Below are 16,577 nucleotides of genomic sequence, written 5' to 3'. Positions count from 1 at the left end.
TCAAGAATACAGTAAAGACCATCACAAGGATTTTAAACATACAGAGATCATAATCTCAAACAGAATTCAGAGATAAGTCCCCCTGAACCCACACAATAGCACACAAAAATAGTCCTTCTGATCTCCTGATGGCTAAATTATGTACCCTAATTATCTTCAGCCCCAACCCCTTGGTTCTCGCTGGTGCTCTCCTGATACCCACATTGCCTCCCTCCAGTCAGCACAGAATGTTACCACTAAAACCATCGTCCTTTCCTGTTGTTCAGACCCCGGCATCCCACTATTAAAATCCTTTGCTGGCTCCCCATTGCCCTGCACATTAGGTTCAAACTTCTTGTTCTTACATGAGGGCCATACCCCACTCTGGCCTTGCCTACTGTCCCATTCCACCACCCCTGAGCTCTGCCAGTTACAACCCCTTCCCCTTAATTTGCCTCTCTTTATTTACACATCGGCCCTGGGATGCAATCCCCACCCAATCCATATTTGCTAACCTGCCACTCTCTCCTCACTCCCGTCCTCCCTAAACAAAGAAATCTCCCACATGCCTTCTTGATAAATTAAAAATTTTAATAGAAGCATCAAGGTGTGCAATGCCAAGACGGAGTAACCGGGTCACTACTTTAACCCGAGTGCTTCCTTGCCCCTCCCTCCTCGTTTTTTTTCCTGTTACTTTCAATTGTTGTCACACCTACAATTAGATTGTAAACTTGTTGTCACAGGGTAGGATGCCCCCTCTAGGGAGGTGGACTTAGCCCCCACCTGTGACTAATTAGCTGCTTCTTAGCTGGTGAGAGGAAAGGCCAGTACACAGCTGACTAAGAGGGAGAGCTCTTGAGCGGCTCCTGTAGGAGACCCTGGGTCAGGGAAAGGATCTGGAAGGGGGTTTGCCACACACCAGCTAGGTGAAAGAGCTGGCTGGGGATACCTGCTGCATAGGCAGCAGCAGCAACAACAACTCTGAGGCCAAGTGGCAGGACCTGGTTTACCTGTCGTGATTGATGTTGAACTATGATTGTATTTGAACCATGGATGCATCCTTCAGAACAAGGAAGGAAATACTGACCCTGGTGGGAGCTTCATTGACACACCGGACACCAAGGTGGCCCACTCTCTAACGTGAGTGGGGAAACTGAGGCAGGGCAGATTCTGACACTGGGTTTGGGGAGACCCTGTTATATTTGTCTTTTATTTTTATTGTACAGTGTCAGCACAATTGAGGGGCTGGAGCAAAATCTTCTACTTCCTGGTTGCAGTCCTCTTCTTCTGCACAAACTCCGTACCTGTGTAACCCAGCAAATTTCAATTCATGCTCTTAACTTTAGGAGGGGAAAATGCAACCAACCCTCAATGCAAAATGGGAGAAAGTCTTATTGTTTTTTTCATTAAACATAGATGAAAATCCAGGCAATGATTGGAACAAATGAGTTTTGAATAGGACCTCTACGTTTCAAAGGCTGAATGTGTTTGAGAGAGATTTTTGCTTGTCAGAATGCTTCATTTAAACTGGTGTTATAAATTGTATCAGACTCCACAGCACCAAAGTGTTCTGAATTGCTGTTTACAATTTCGACAGCTATTTCCTCCTTCTCCAGCAGAGTCTCTGTCTCCAGGTCGAATGATAAAGGCTGAACAATGTTTGTACCTTCTTGACCTTCTGAAGTTGAATAGCCTTCCTCATTCAGCTCAGCAATATTTTGATGGGCAATTGCTGGAAAAAGTCTGCCACTCTGAAATCTTTCTTTCGGTTGCTCTTCTTTAGTCTGAAAAATACATTGCTTTGTAACAGGGGGAGGGGGGGAGCAGGAATAAACTGTATTTGAACACTCACTTTAACAGTTGCTTTTACCTTTCCATCTGAGTTTAACTGGAATTTTACTCCAACTGATTCAGAATTTGGCCAGTTTGCACAAAAGAAATGTCTCTCAAAACCACTGGGTTTTATGTATTTTGCTGCAGAAAATGGAAAATGCTATTCTAGAATTCTCCTTTTTTGTCCCTATCTTCAGCACAATTGTCATACTCTGAAAACCAGAAAGCTTAACAGCCCAGTCCTGCAAACATCTGTTGTTGAGAGGGATGCTCCTTCCTGTGACATTGATGTCCATGTTTTACTAGCATTTTTCAGAGATGCAGCCTCCACTAGCTCAGATTTTAAATGGGGGGTGTTTTTTAGAAGACAAAACAATCCTATGTAGCAAAATTAAATTACCTTTCTTCTTTCTTCGGCAGAATTTTTAATGTCCTTCATTGTTAAAGCATTCACTTCCTTCTTTTCGATCTTAAGCTTTTCCAGCTTGGCTGGTGGTTTCTTTAGTGGCTTTTCCAGGGCTTCGCTCTGTGGAAAGACATTTTAAAAAATGACAATATCGTGAGTGTAGTGGGAACTGGCGCTGGAAGGAGCTGAATCTCATTCCACTTGTGCTGTGTCCCTTCCTGCCTCTTTGTGCAATAATTAAGTGGTTAACTTGGACATAAAAAAGGCTGGAAGCAGTAACATATTAAAAAAACTAAAGACCCAATTATGCAGCTTACTCCTGTTGGTGATCACTTACTGAAGTAAGTAGTTTCACTGTCGCATCCATATTAGTAAGGACTGTACAATCAGTCCCCACGTATTGGGAAGATTAAGCAACTGACACTGAAGAGGCTTATAAAAGATTTTGTTGTAACTTTATAATCACTTTAAAAAATGGTTTTCAGTATGTGCAAATTAGCAGCCCAATCTTGTAGCTATCTATTGCCGAGTGTAGTGGTTGCTGCTGTGACATCGAAGTCGTGTTTGACAACCTCAGAGACTGAATTCTGCTGTTTATCCCTATAGGAGGCAGTTGTGCAACCCACATTGCCCTGTCGATCTGTCTCAACCCTCACCTGGTGTGGGCTACCTCCAGGATGAAAGTTCATTCTCCCATGCCTGTTCTCTCTGTGACCTCCCCATTGTCAATAACAGTGGGGTTACTTTGTGATGGGAAAACTGGATGGGGACCAGTTATCCATTTTCCAAACAGATATCAAATGGCAACAAGTTTCTGTCACTATTGAATTCAAACTAATAACCTCTGATGAAAAGCTCTGTATTCTGATACTAGTCCCCTGAGTCATCCAGTCACCAGATTCCATCACAAATAACTCTGCAAGTCAGGCCTCCATGCCAGAAGAATCAAGAATCAATTAGTATGGAGGATAACTCACTTAATGTGACTGAGGTGGATGAGGAAATCAGTAGGTGACTATAATGGAAGAAATTTGATCTACTGAAGACGTGTTGCATGCAAACGATGCACCAAAAACTCATGAATAATGACATGTTCAGTTGTCATAAAAACCTAAAATGGGACAAAATGAAGCTCTGAAAATGGTCTTCTTATCATTAATGAAGAAGGCCATTCTAACAGTGTCCAAAAGTGGAAACACTAGAGTACCTGGGACAGAGGCTGGGTCTGATACTGGGTTTGTGGAGGCCCTGTTATACTTGTCTCTTATTTGTACTGTCAAGTGCCAGCACAACTGAGAGGCTGGGGCAAAAAATTGCACTTCCTGTTTGCAGTCCTTCTCCTCCCCACAAACTCCATGCCTGTATACCGCAGCAAGTTTCAATTCCTGCTCTTAGCTCCAGGAGGGGAAAATGTAACCACCCCTCAATGCAAAATGAGGAAAAGTCTTATAGTTGTTTCATTAAACATAGGTGAAAATCCAGGCAATGATTGGAATAAATGAGATTTGAATAGGGCCCCTACATTTCAAAGGCTGAAAGTGGTTGAGAGAGATTTCTGCTTGTCAGAATGCTTTATTTAAACTGGTGTTATAAGTTGTATCAGACTCCACAGCACCAAAGTGTTCAGAATTGCTGTTTACAATTTGGATAGCTATTTCTTCTATCCAAACTTAAGCGTGGAGACCATAAAAATGATGAATGTGGAATACATACTCTAACTAAACAGGAAATTCTGACAGCAGAACACTTCCCAAATCAGGAGAAAAAAAAATTATCTCCCAGCTGGATTCCTCAGTATGGGGATATCATAATGGGTTTCAAGGAGTCCACAAGTGAATGATACCAATAATGGACAAAGAGGAAATATTAACATGATTGAGGTGCACAGTGTATTGACAATTAGGAACTTATGATAAGTGGATCAAATACATGCAATTTGCCCTACTTGAAATCCATAGCTTTCCGGTTAATTTCTTCTAGCCTCTCTCTTAATGAGATAGTGTTTATTCCTAAAACAGATTTGGAAAGTGGGTATTTTGCTATTAGTGATTTAGTTATAATAATTTTTTAAGTGTTCAGCCTTCCTGTATAAATGGCAAGGGTTGGGGGGGAAAGAGGAGTATGAGTTTTGGACAAAAGTTTAATGCGACTCTTCCTGAAAGAGGAAGAAACCTCTTCATAGATAAATTCAGCTAAACTCCGTCAAAGCACAGGGAGGAAAAACTGTTCTCTCTTAACTCGAGTATTGATTATGGTTATGTTTTTGTGTTGAAATGCTGAAACACCATCACCTGGGGGATATATCAATGCAATGCAACTTGGTTATCAGAATTTTAAGTGGCTCTCTTGGTGCTATGATTCCTGTTAGAATTCAATTGACTAATTTATATTGTAGCAGAGAGTGGCTCTCTCTGACCTTGTCTACTCTAGATTTATTGCCATAAAATTTCTCACTGTCTCTGTCAATGGTGTAGCTCCACTGGTGGCAGCAATGCTTAGAATACAGGGCTATCTAGTCAGTGGGTATTTTAACCACAGGGTCACCTAGACCTGCTCTGTGCAGGGTAAGACAAGGTGGTGATTAAAACATTGATGACTCCCAATATTGCTACCCCACAGCGGAGCTGCATCAATACGAGCAATATGGGAAATGCTATAAAACAGGGGTGACCAAACTTACTGACCCCCCGAGCCACATACGACTGTCTTCAGAAGTTCAAAAGCTGGGAGGAGCCTGCCAGGCCTCAGGGCCTCAGCCCCCCAGGGAAGGGGGTCTCGCGGCCTCAGCCCTGTGGGAGGCACCTGCTGGGGCTCGGGGTGCCCCACAGGGATGAAGACCTGAGCCCCGGCAGGCGCGCCTGGCAGGGCTGAAGCCCGGAGACCCTCCTCCCCGCTGGGCAGGCAAAGGCAATGCATGGGGGGACACATGGGGATTTTTGCCAGGGTTTGCTGTCCCCGCTCGCTCACATGATGCCACCAGGCCCCCTCCCTGCATGGTAGCTGCTGGAACTGGCAAGCTGGGAGTTGCGGTTGTGGGGAGAGGCATTGGCAAACAGCTGGGAGCAGCAGGGAGAACCACTGCTTTTGCTGCTGCCTCTCCCCACGGAGCTAAAGCAGTGGCCCCAACTTGCAGCTGTTTGCTTCACAGGGAGCTAACATCTGGGAGCTGCAGGGAGGGGCCATTGAAGGTAAGACGGGTATGCTGGGGAAGGGGGGGATGTGACTCCAGCTGTTTAGGGGGTAACTTTAAATTGTCCCCCCCCCCCACACTCTAAGCAGGCACCAGTCATCTCTGTTAGCCCCGCCATCCCACTGCAGGGCAGAAGCCCCGAGCTTCCTCCCTGGTAGGCAGAGAATGGGGGGTGGGGCGGAAGGAGGGGCTCTGAGAGCCACACTTTAACTGCAAAACAGATGCAGTTTGGCCACCCCTGCTGTAAAAGAAAGAAAGCATAGAGATGGCCTAGGATGTGTAAACTGTTGCGACTAGTCATGTAAGCACAGAAGTGATGGGTTGCTGCTGGGATGGCTCAGTCTTCAATATTTCTGTGCAAAATATTCTTGAAACCAACTGTGCAAGTCTCTCACAGTGGTGTCTTGTGCATGTGTGTGGTGCACCTCTTTCCTCTCCTTCCATGATACTAGTGCTGAATCCAGATTTTGCAAGTGCCCCTTGCATTTGTGCCAGGGCAGGCCAAAACTTCATATCTGAATACCCCCAAATGTTGAGTGATCAAAATCCAGTTTTAAATCATAGAAATGTAGTGCTGGAAGGCACTCTGACAGGTCAACTAGTCCATCCCCACCGCACTGAGGTAGGACCAAGTATACCTAGACCATCCCTGACTTTGGTTAGCCTGTGCTTCAAAACCTCCAATGGTGGGGATTCCACAGCCTCCCTTAGAAGCCTATTCCAGATCTTAACTATCTTTGTAGTTAGAACATTTTTTCCTAATATCTAACCTAAATCTCCCCTGCTATAGATTAAGCCCATGACTTCTTGTCCCGCCTTCAGTGGACATGGAGGACAATTGATCACTGTCTTCTTTACAACAACCTGTAAGATATTTGAAGACTATTATCAGATTATGGGTTTGTTACAGAAGTGGGTGGGTGAGGTTCTGTGGCCTGTGATATGTAGGAGGTCAGACTAGATGATCACAATGGTCCCTTCTGGCCTTAAAGTCTTTGGGTATGTCTACACTACCCACTGGATCGGCGGGCAGCAATCGATCCAGCGGGGGTCGATTTATCGCATCTAGTCTAGACGCGATAAATCGATCCCCGAGCGCTCTCCCGTCGACTCCTGTACTCCACCGCCGCGAGAGGCGCAAGCGGAGTCGACGGGGGAGCAGCAGCAGTCTACTCACCGCGGTGAAGACACCACGGTAAGTCGATCTAGGTACGTCGACTTCAGCTATGTTATTCACATAGCTGAAGTTGCGAAACTTAGATCGATTTCCCTCCCCGCCCCACCTGTGTAGACAAGGCCTTAGAGTCTAGGTCTCTCCTCAGTCTTCTTCTTTTCTCAAGACTCAACCTTTCCTTATTGGTCAGGTTTTCTAAACCTTTTATTATATATGTTGCTCTTCTCCAGGCTCTATCCAGTTTGTCCACAGCTTTTCTTTAAAGTGGGATGTCCAAAACTGGACACATTACTCCAGCTGAGGCCTCACCAGTGCTGAGTACAGCAGGACAGTTACCTCCTGTGTCTTATATATGACACTCCTATTACTAAACCCCAAAATGATACTAGCCTTTTTCACAAATGTATCACATTATTAACTCATATTCAATTTGTAATCCACTATAAAATCCAGATCCTTTTCAGGAGTACTACCACCTAGCCAGTTATTCCCCATTTTGTAGCTAGGCATTCAATATTTCCTTCCTAAGTGTAGTGCTTTGTACTTGTCTTTATTGAATTCCATCATGCTGAATTCAGACCAATTCTCCAATTTATCAAGGTCATTTTGAATTCGAATCCTGCCCTTCAATCAAAGTGCTTCCAGTGTCTCCCAGCTTGGTGCCATCCATAAATTTTATATACATACTATCCACTTAATTATCCAACTCATTAATAAAAATATTAAATGGTATTAGACCCAGGACAGATCCCTGTGGTACCCCGCTAGATACATCTTCCCAGTTTGACAGCAAACCATTAATAACTGCTTTTTCAGTATGTTTTTTTTAACCAGTTGCGCATCCATCCTGTAGTAATTTAATCTATACCACATTTCCCTAGTTTGATTATGAGACTGTCATGTGAGACTGTGTCTAAAATTGTACTAAAATCAAGATATATAACATCTTCTGCTTCCCCTCTCCCCCATCCATTAGGCCAGTAACCCTTCTTAAAGAAGGAAATTAATTTGGCTTGGCATGCTTTGTTCTTGACAAATCCGTGTTGGCTATTACATATTACCTTATCATCCTCTAGGTGCTTACAAATTGGTCGTTTAATAATTTTTCCCAATTTCTTTCCAGGTATCGAAGCTAGGCTGACTGGTCTATAATTCCTTGGGTGGTCTTTGTTCCCCTTTTTAAAAGATAGGTACTATATTTGCCCTTCTCCTGCCCTCTGGGATCTCACCTGTCCTCCACGAGTTCTCAGAGATAATCCCCAACGGTTCTGAGATTTTCAGCTAGTTTCTTAAGTACCCTACGGTGAACTTCATCAGGTCCTGCTGACTTAACATCTAACTTATCTAAATATTCTTTAACATGTTCTTTCCTTATTCTGGCTTGTGCTCCTTCCTCCAAGTCGTTAATATTAATTGTGTTAAGTGTCTGGTCACAGTTAACCTTTTTAGTGAAGACTGAAGCAAAATAGGCATTAAACACCTCAGCCTTCTTGATGTCATCTGTTATTAGCTCTCCTTTCCCACTAAGCAGTGGACCTACACTTTCCTTCATCTTTCTCTTGTTCCTAATGTATTTATAGAATCTGTTCTTATTGCCTTTCATGTCTCCTGCTAGGTGTAACTTATTTTGTCCCTTAGCTTTTCTGATTTTGTCCCTACATGCTTGTGCTATTTCTTTGTATTCATCCTTAGCAATTTGTCCATATTTTTTGTAGGATTCATTTTTTATTTGCAGGTAATTAAAGAGCCCCTGATGCAGCCATATTGGCTTCTTACTCTTCTTTCTCTCTTTCCTTCACAACAGGATAGTTTGCTGCTGTGGTATGATGTTGTGGTTTGGAACCTTCTCTGGTAATACCCCTTTGGGATTATGTTCCCAGTCAGCTACTTTACAGCTACGATGGAGTCGTAGTCTCGGAGTAGATTGCTCTTACAGGATGTAGTGGAGGCCAAGTTCTCTAATGCGACTGAGGAATATTTGATAGTTAACACCCTGGTGACAAATCTGTGTTCCTGCTGTCAGGCTGCTCAGGAAGGAAGCAGACCCAGCTCCAATTTAAAATATTAAGTGATAAGATGGCTAGAAATGAAACCTGCTCCCTCCAATAAAAAAATATTGATTTAAAAAATATATCCTTGAGGGAAACAAACAAACCTCAAAGGAGAACAGATAAAGGTTAGCTGAAGTCAATAAAATGGTACATGTAATCTGAATGCTTGAGTAGTTATTAGTATGAAAAAAACAATAGAGCAGACAGCACTCACTTGGGTTATGAACAAAAAATGCAACCAACTTTAGCCAGAGAGGGGATAAGAGGAATGCAAACCCCATTCAGATATACAAAAACCTGCTGGGGGGGGGGGGGCGGGGGGCTAGGCAAACCTAATCCTTCAAACTCCACAGAAACCCTAAACACAGATTGTAGGGCTGTAGCCGTCCACTCCCCAGCTGCTTGCCGGGGGGAAGAGATGTTGCACAGAGCATTCCCTCCTTCCGTGCCCAAACTTGCAATCTGGATAAGCAAGTACCCAAGTACTTTTTCTTGTAGAAAGCTCTAGTTCTTTAATTACACAAGTAGTCAAGACTAGAGCTGTGTGAATGGTTTGCCTCAAACCACAAAACTATCCTTGGTTTGGGTTTGAGCTGTGTCCATGAACCAGCAGTGGTTTGATCACAATTTGTTTGAATCCACAAACTGTCCATGAGCTTCTTGTGAACTTCTCCTCCCTTACATGTGGATATCCATGAACTTATCTTGAATCTAGTCCCTAGACTAATGTTTGACAGGAAAAAGAAATTTTGCAGGTACAGGGGGGGAAAGCAGCACCGTATTTTACTAAAATAAATAGTGATACAGATTTTGTTCAAATCTGGGTTTCATAAAAATGAATTTCATTTTTTAAATAAATTTTGGATGTGGGATCTGACATGAATTGTGGATTACTCAGAGACTCAGATATTGATTCCCAAAATCTTGATTTAGCTGTAATTGTCAACCCCAAATAGTAAAAGACTGAAAGTAGATTATGTCAATTAACTTCTGCCACGTATTTGCTGATTTGAAAAACAATTCAGCGATATTCAATTTCCAGGGAGCATTTCTAACAATGGGCAAGCAGCACAACTCCCCACCTAAGGCCAGCATGGGGGTGTGCAAACAAATTAACAAAAGTTGTGGTCAGCGTCCTCTGCATTAAAATAAGCTTCTTAATAGTATATTTCTCTGTCATCCAACTTCTTATTTCTAAATCACGTAGGTCCCTCTCTTGAAAGGAGTTATGTATAGAGCTGCACTAATTGTAGTGGGCTCTGTGTGGGTGCAGTGGTGGATCAGTAGAGAGCTCATTGCATGATCAGGCCTTTAGTAATCGTCTAAGGTTTTGAATGGCATTGATAAGATACTTGCCTTGGCATCTGCTTCTCCATTTCTAAAAGTTGTACTTTGGCTCTTGATTATTCCCTGCATCATTAGCTCCTCAAGGATATCTGATGACTCTTGTCTCTCCCGTTCCTGTAAGTGCATCGGTTTATTGACAAATCCACCACTGAGTAACATGATGTCTTTAAAAAGAAAATGTTTAAAATTATTACTCACACAGAGCTGAGATCAATTCACCAATTTAATTTCAATGTCACTTCCAATCCTGTAACTTCTCCATGTATTTATTTACTGAGGGTGCCCAATGCACACCCTATGCATCACTTAAACTCTGCATTAAGGTTTTAAGTGGTCTTAACTGATGCACTGGCTTTGTGCTGGCCGTCTGCATGGGATGAATCCCACACTGCGGCCTCTTAGGCCAACATTCAGGAAAGCACTTGCACTTGAGGATATGCTGAGGTCCCATGGAAGTCAATATTTACATGCTGTCCTGAACTGGGCCTTAGTGAGCCTTTGTAATTCAGATTTTAAAAGATTCATTGAGCCAGTTAGAGAACTCTACCATTTTTGAATGATATTAGGTTATCCATTAACAATGAGCTTTCTATAGACCAGTGGTTCCCAAACTTGTTCTGCCGCTTGTGCAGGGAAAGCCCAGTACGTCCCTCGGCCCGCGCCGCTTCCAGCAGCTCCCATTGGCCTGGAGCAGCGAACCGCGGCCACTGGGAGCCGCGATTGGCTGAACCTGCGGACACGGCAGGTAAACAAACCAGCCCGGCCCGCCAGGGGCTTTCCCTGCACAAGCGGCGGAACAAGTTTGGGAACCACTGCATAGACCATTTCACTCTATGAAATGGAAACAAAAACCTTTCATATGCTTCCATGACCTATAGTTGGTTGTAAGAAAGTGTATACCCTTGCGTTTGATTACATTTGTTTTCTGCACTAATTACATATTTATAAACAGCAATTAAGAATAAAAAATTATTTTGATAACCCTTCTAAGCTGCCATTAGGTTTCCACACATTAGACATGAACAATAATCAAGGGACACTTTGTTGCCAAGATAGATCAGGTTTGCAGCTCTTGGTTTGCAATTACACCATCTACATTAGCAAAAGTGAGGGCTTGTGTGAGATGATGACTTGGACCACATCAGAATGACAGTTATTTGACATCTGTCACTTTTTCATGAGTGGTGTGAAAATCCGATTGATGTATTTTATTGTGAGAAAACAAGAACAGTAAGCCTGGATAGGGTTAGTTTTTCAGAATATTGAGATCATACCTGCCCAAAGATGACTTTACTAGTCATCTGTAGCTGTCACCCAAAAATCATAGGGGGCCAGCCTTCCAACCAGCATCCAAAAATGTGCCAGCAAAAACAGGCTTATGTGCTCACAGACTAAGTGTGCTAAAAGGATATGTACTCTTTCAAGTTAAGGAAGGGCCATATTGGGTAATACCCATTTAAAATTAACATTTTCCCAGCAATGAGTTAGTCACTCCCAACTTCCTTTTGAAGACCCTTTGTGAATTGTAATCTCAAAAGTATCATTGGTCTTTTAGTCTCTTTTACTTTATATTTCTACATGAGTGACACTCTATGAATAGCTTAGCAATTTTTGGTCGGTAAGTTTGCAGGCACACATGTGCAGGTAAGAAAAATCCTTTACCTGCTTGCTGTTGTATATATGTGAGCATACTCAATAGTGTGTGTGAAAAACAAGCATGCATTTGTATGTTCAGCAAACTTTCTGGAATGCAGGACCTTAATGTCTTGGGAACATAGATTATATTTTGCTTTTCTGTAACAAAAAATTAGGAAATGTGTATAATGCTCATTATAATAGGCCCCATAAAAGTATTTTAAATATAGCAAGAAAAATGACAAAAGATGTAATCACACTGACATTTTCTCAACATATTTCACTTACTACTGTGATCAAAACTATGATTCATTATGTAAAATATAAAGCAATGTTTAATTGTATGATTTCAGCAGAGTGGAGAGAGGGACAAATATGAAGTTAAACATAACCAAAAAATGATGTTTATCACAAAATATGACTTAAAATTATTAGTACTACAATCCATATTTATAAAGCACTCATCCCTCAGAGTATGAATGCTATTGCTAGTAATAATCCTTTGTGCTTACATAGTATTTTTCTATTGAGTATTTTCAGTGAGGGCAAATAAAGTTTGCTGTACCGACTTTGACTTACATATTTCCTTAACTCCGTGTGTGTGTGTGTGTGTGTGTGTGTGTGTGTGTGTAAAAAACATGTTACCCCAAAACACAATTTTACCCATCTAGATTTATCAATCTAGCTCTATCAGAATGTTCTCAGGCAAATACAGCTGTTTAATTTTAATGTAGAGGAAATCCAGGAGACATGGGAATGGAATTTAAGATGTTTTTAAAAAGCAGCAAACTCTAGTATTTATTCCTTTAATGTTCACTTGGAAACACTGTTTTATTACAGACCTTGCTTATAACAAAGAACAGTTACTTTAGACTTTCAGTTTGACTAAGTATGTTTATGAAATTCAAACCATTCTTAGTACACCTCTACCCCGATATAACGCGATCCGATCTAACATGATTTCGGCTATAACAAGGTAAAGCAGTGCTCCGGGGGGGCGGGGCTGCGCACTCCGGTGGAACTCAAAGCAAGTTCGATATAATGCGGTTTCACCTATAATGCGGTAAGATTTTTTGGCTCCTGAGGACAGCGTTATATCAAGGTAGAGGTGTACTTAGAAGACAGGCAAATACGGGATTTAAATAGCAAGATAAGTGTTTTAATGTGTACCAATGTCTGCTGTTAGTTTAGCAACTCTTACCACTGCTAAAGTATCTTAAACTTATACAAGGGTCAAAGCTGAATGTTCCCTTTTGCACTTACACAGTCTGGGGTAGATCCTTAGCTGGTGTAAAAATTTACGTAGCTTTATTGCCTTCGCTGGAGCTATGACAGTTTTCACCAGCAGAGGACCTGCCCCTAAATATTTATTTCCATTTTGTTCCTTAATTTTAATGTGAATTTAGTGCATGTGAAAGGCCAAATTACTCCCCTGTTTAGCCACAAAACAAACTGGCAGGGTCAATGCCAATATGTCACAACCCTGATTGGGAGGGCGGGACCTTTTGTAGGAGCGACGTGGGAGTTCATTCTCCACGATCCATTCAACAAGCCTGCCAACAAGGGTGAAAATTACTGTCTATTACGATCATGAGAATTGAGTCACACAGAGTTAAAACCAGTAATTGGATATTACTGACTTGGGCCAAATTTGAACAACTGATTAGGGAGCGCAGCCCTGCAAATACTTGGAGTCAATGGGACATTACATTGCACTGGGTAGTAACTGTTTGCAGCACTGGGCTCAAAGGGGTGAATGGCTCTGTATCTTCTTCCTTTTGGTTGCTATGAGGTTTTCGGTTGTTTACCTGTGTTTTGCCCGTTATTTTTTTCTCTAGGAGAAGGTGACCTTTCTGGACCTTCTCCAGGTGAATTTCCCCCACTGAGTTCATCTTCAAGTTTTACTCCACTGCCTTTTGACCCAGTGGACCCATCCCGAAGGGTGGAGCCAGCTGCTCTCTGAGATGGGTCATTATTAGCCTGCGAGAAAAAGAAATAAATACATGAGAAAGACACTTGGGAAAATTTAATCCCATTTATAAGCAGACAATTTCTAAAATAGCTCCATAAAAGTGTCAGGCTTAGAGCGGAGCAGAACACAGCTTTGCACATCTGTGCTGCTCCCGAAATGTCCTGACAGTGAGCCACATTTTCTCATAGATTATCGGCTATGGTAACGAAATGAAGAAGAATTTCAAGAACGGAAGCAATGACCTCACACTTGGCTGTGTCCTTGATCACATTAAAAGGTAAAGTCTTGAAACCATTCTAAATGAAGCTTTGTTTGGAACTATGTAGGAAAATGTGACCATAATAAACATTCAGGAGTCTTAAATTATTACTTACTAAGGATCCCATCCTACATGCCTTCCTCATTCTAAACTCAGTGGCAGCTTTGGGTGCCCAAGGAATGCAGGATTGGCCCTAAATGTATTTTATGTTTTATGCTTTTGGTTGTAAGTCTCCATGAGCCTTAACTCTGCAATAGTAAGAAAGGCAACAATAGTGTGCTCCATTTTATGCCAATTAAGCATGATCCTTATGCTCCCAGCAAATGGCTAAGGCAGCCCTTGGTTGGGCAGAATTTCTGAGCCCCTCTGTTATGCTGTGTCCATGACAGTGTGCAGTTGGTACTGACAAGGCTGGTGACAGGGCAATGCCTGCATCTGGACTCTCCCCATTACATGCTGCTTAGAGTTCCACTCTCCTCCACTCGTGCCCTTTCTCTTTTCTAACAAGAGGATCACACAAGACACATTTGCAACTTCCTTCAATGATCGGACACAAACCCTGTAAAGAAAATTGCACACCTGCTGCATAAATAATACACCATTGAACCCACTGAAACATGACGTCAGCTAAAAAAATTTGCCTGCACGTGGTGGCGAATCCATTGTCCACTCCCATAGCACAACATAACCTCTCAAAGCAGATGGGCAAATATGCAACATACCGTCTTCATGAGCATGTGCCACTCCAGAGTGCCCTCAGGCATTGTAATATATAACCTCCTGGGTCAGACTTACCTATACACACGTGATCATTCATCACTGATGTGGAAGGTGCAACTAGAGGGATCTAGCACCCTTAATTAGAGGAGTGAGGGAGAGCATTACAAAAAACCTTCCAGTCTCCATAAAGAATTGTTAAAATCAATAAACCCGTATCCACAGACATACTGTGAGCCTGCCTTGTCTGTGCCCCTGCAGTGCCAGGCTTGTACCACCTTGGGTGAGCTCTGTGTTAAGGGCTGATATAAAGAGTTGCCCAAAGGGAGCTGTTTCTTTCTACCTACTTACCGACCTACGCACCCACTCAGGCTTCTCTTGTAACATCCTGTTCCCCATCTGCTTGGGAAAAGTTGTTACCTGGGTCTTGGCTCCCCAGCCATTTGGCAGCTCCTTGACTGATGGCTGCAGCACCTCTACCCTGCTGGAACTGCCGCAGCCCATGGCAAGACCATGACCACCTCCTTCTCTTGCTTTGACGGTCCAGGAGGAGCTCGGCTGTGCACGGTCACTAGGGACTCAGGCAGTTGCCTGGGCCTGTTGCTACAATAAATGACAACACAAAAGGTTTCCTCCTAGAGTTTGGAAGATTGCAGTACACACACATCACCTATGTCCAGGTGATCTCACCTTATGGTGAGAGGGAACCTGGCTTCCCTGTGCCAGCTGCGGGCACTGGAGTGACAGCAGCAAGTTTCTGCAGGTCACACAAGGGGGCAGGATGCCTCCAGGCTTTTTAAAGGGAAAAAAAGAGAGACGTTTTCATGTAACTTTTTCCCATCCTGCAATTTCTGCCCAGATTCCTCCCATCACCTGTGATTGTCTATCGTTTTTAGTAATGGCAAAGGATGCAGAAAATAAATGCCACCCAACCTAGAATTCCAAGGGTCATACTGTGGGTTATGTTACTGTAACTTGTTGGCAAAACTTCTGCATTTCAGGGAGAGGTAGTGTAGTCCAACAGAAAAGGAGATTAGTGAACACCAAGGATAGAGCTTTCAAATGTATATTGGAAATGCCAAAGAGCCTAATGATTGTTGTTTGTTTCTGTTACCATCCACAGGGTTAAGTGAGTTTCCAAACGTAAAAGAATACACAGTTCTCGCCTCAAAAAGCTTATATGAGAAAAGGTAACAGAGAAGTGGTACGGAAGAGAAGTACAACGTACAAGTAAAGTGATGAAGGTGATACCTGCTATGTCTTGGTAAAGCAATATTTTGATAACTCATTGTTTTGTTTGTAAAACAAGTGTATTATCTTCCAATACCCATAAAGCTGCTATAATCAGCCATTTAGTTTCTTGTGATCACCGAGAATTTGCTCTTTGTTTTTAAAATGTCCTCTCTCTCTCTCTCTCTGGCATATTTTGATCTCTTACTGAGAGCCAGTGAGGAGATTTTCACTTCTAGAGACCTGGATCACAAAATTAAAAAGGGTCTGTGGGCTTTTTCAGGGTCATATCACAAAACCCACTACAAAGATTTCCATAATTATCTCCTTTAGAACTGAAGTAGCAGGGGCATTCTGGGTAGATGGAACTGCATGGAGATGTTTACATGACACATGCATATGTATTTTGCGCCAGTCAGTGGGGTTAGTCCATATGTGAGGATCAGGTGAACCCCAGAAGTAAAAGAGAATGCCTGCAAACTAAAGTTGCCAATAACTGTGAATCCAGAGACCCCTGAGATGCAATCCCATTTCAAGGACGTTCTCTCTCTTCTGATGGCAAATTCTGTTCTCCTTTTATATCAATGTAACTCCATTGGAGATTGGACTTTTGGGGTAGCTTTTGGTTCACAGGGAGTGCAGGCTTAGCCCAATAAAAATATTACTTTTAGTTTTTCCAGCAAATGTTTATAGAATGTATGTGATCATAATATAATATGATTGCAATGTTATTTAGGGTTACCATATTTTGAGTGTCCAAAAAGAGGACACTCCATGGGGCCCC

At 42.5% G+C, this 16,577-nt stretch overlaps 1 protein-coding gene across 1 annotated transcript; it reads right to left on the bottom strand.

The window, feature by feature from the left end:
• Positions 1-1,487: 1,487 nt before the first annotated feature.
• On the bottom strand, positions 1,488-10,139 carry STMND1 (stathmin domain containing 1). Its single transcript, XM_065398487.1, has 3 exons — positions 9,990-10,139; positions 2,213-2,338; positions 1,488-1,763 (listed from the first exon to the last, which is right to left on the bottom strand). Exons 1-3 carry the CDS (start codon positions 10,137-10,139, stop codon positions 1,488-1,490), a joined length of 552 nt encoding a protein of 183 aa, XP_065254559.1.
• Positions 10,140-16,577: the final 6,438 nt, after the last annotated feature.

Source organism: Emys orbicularis, chromosome 2 (genome assembly GCF_028017835.1).
Source record: "Emys orbicularis isolate rEmyOrb1 chromosome 2, rEmyOrb1.hap1, whole genome shotgun sequence".
Taxonomy (NCBI): domain Eukaryota; kingdom Metazoa; phylum Chordata; order Testudines; family Emydidae; genus Emys; species Emys orbicularis.
This window is presented reverse-complemented; position numbering and strand designations above follow the sequence as displayed.

Bases quoted from the DNA above. Each gene is read 5' to 3' on its own strand.
- STMND1 (XM_065398487.1), bottom strand. From the start codon at position 10,139: ATGTTACTCAGTGGTGGATTTGTCAATAAACCGATGCACTTACAGGAA. The intron at 2,339-9,989 runs GCAAGTATCTTA...GTCTTTCCACAG, and splicing joins ATGGAGAAGCAGATGCCAAG to AGCGAAGCCCTGGAAAAGCC. The intron at 1,764-2,212 runs GTAATTTAATTT...TGTATTTTTCAG, and splicing joins CTGCCGAAGAAAGAAGAAAG to ACTAAAGAAGAGCAACCGAA.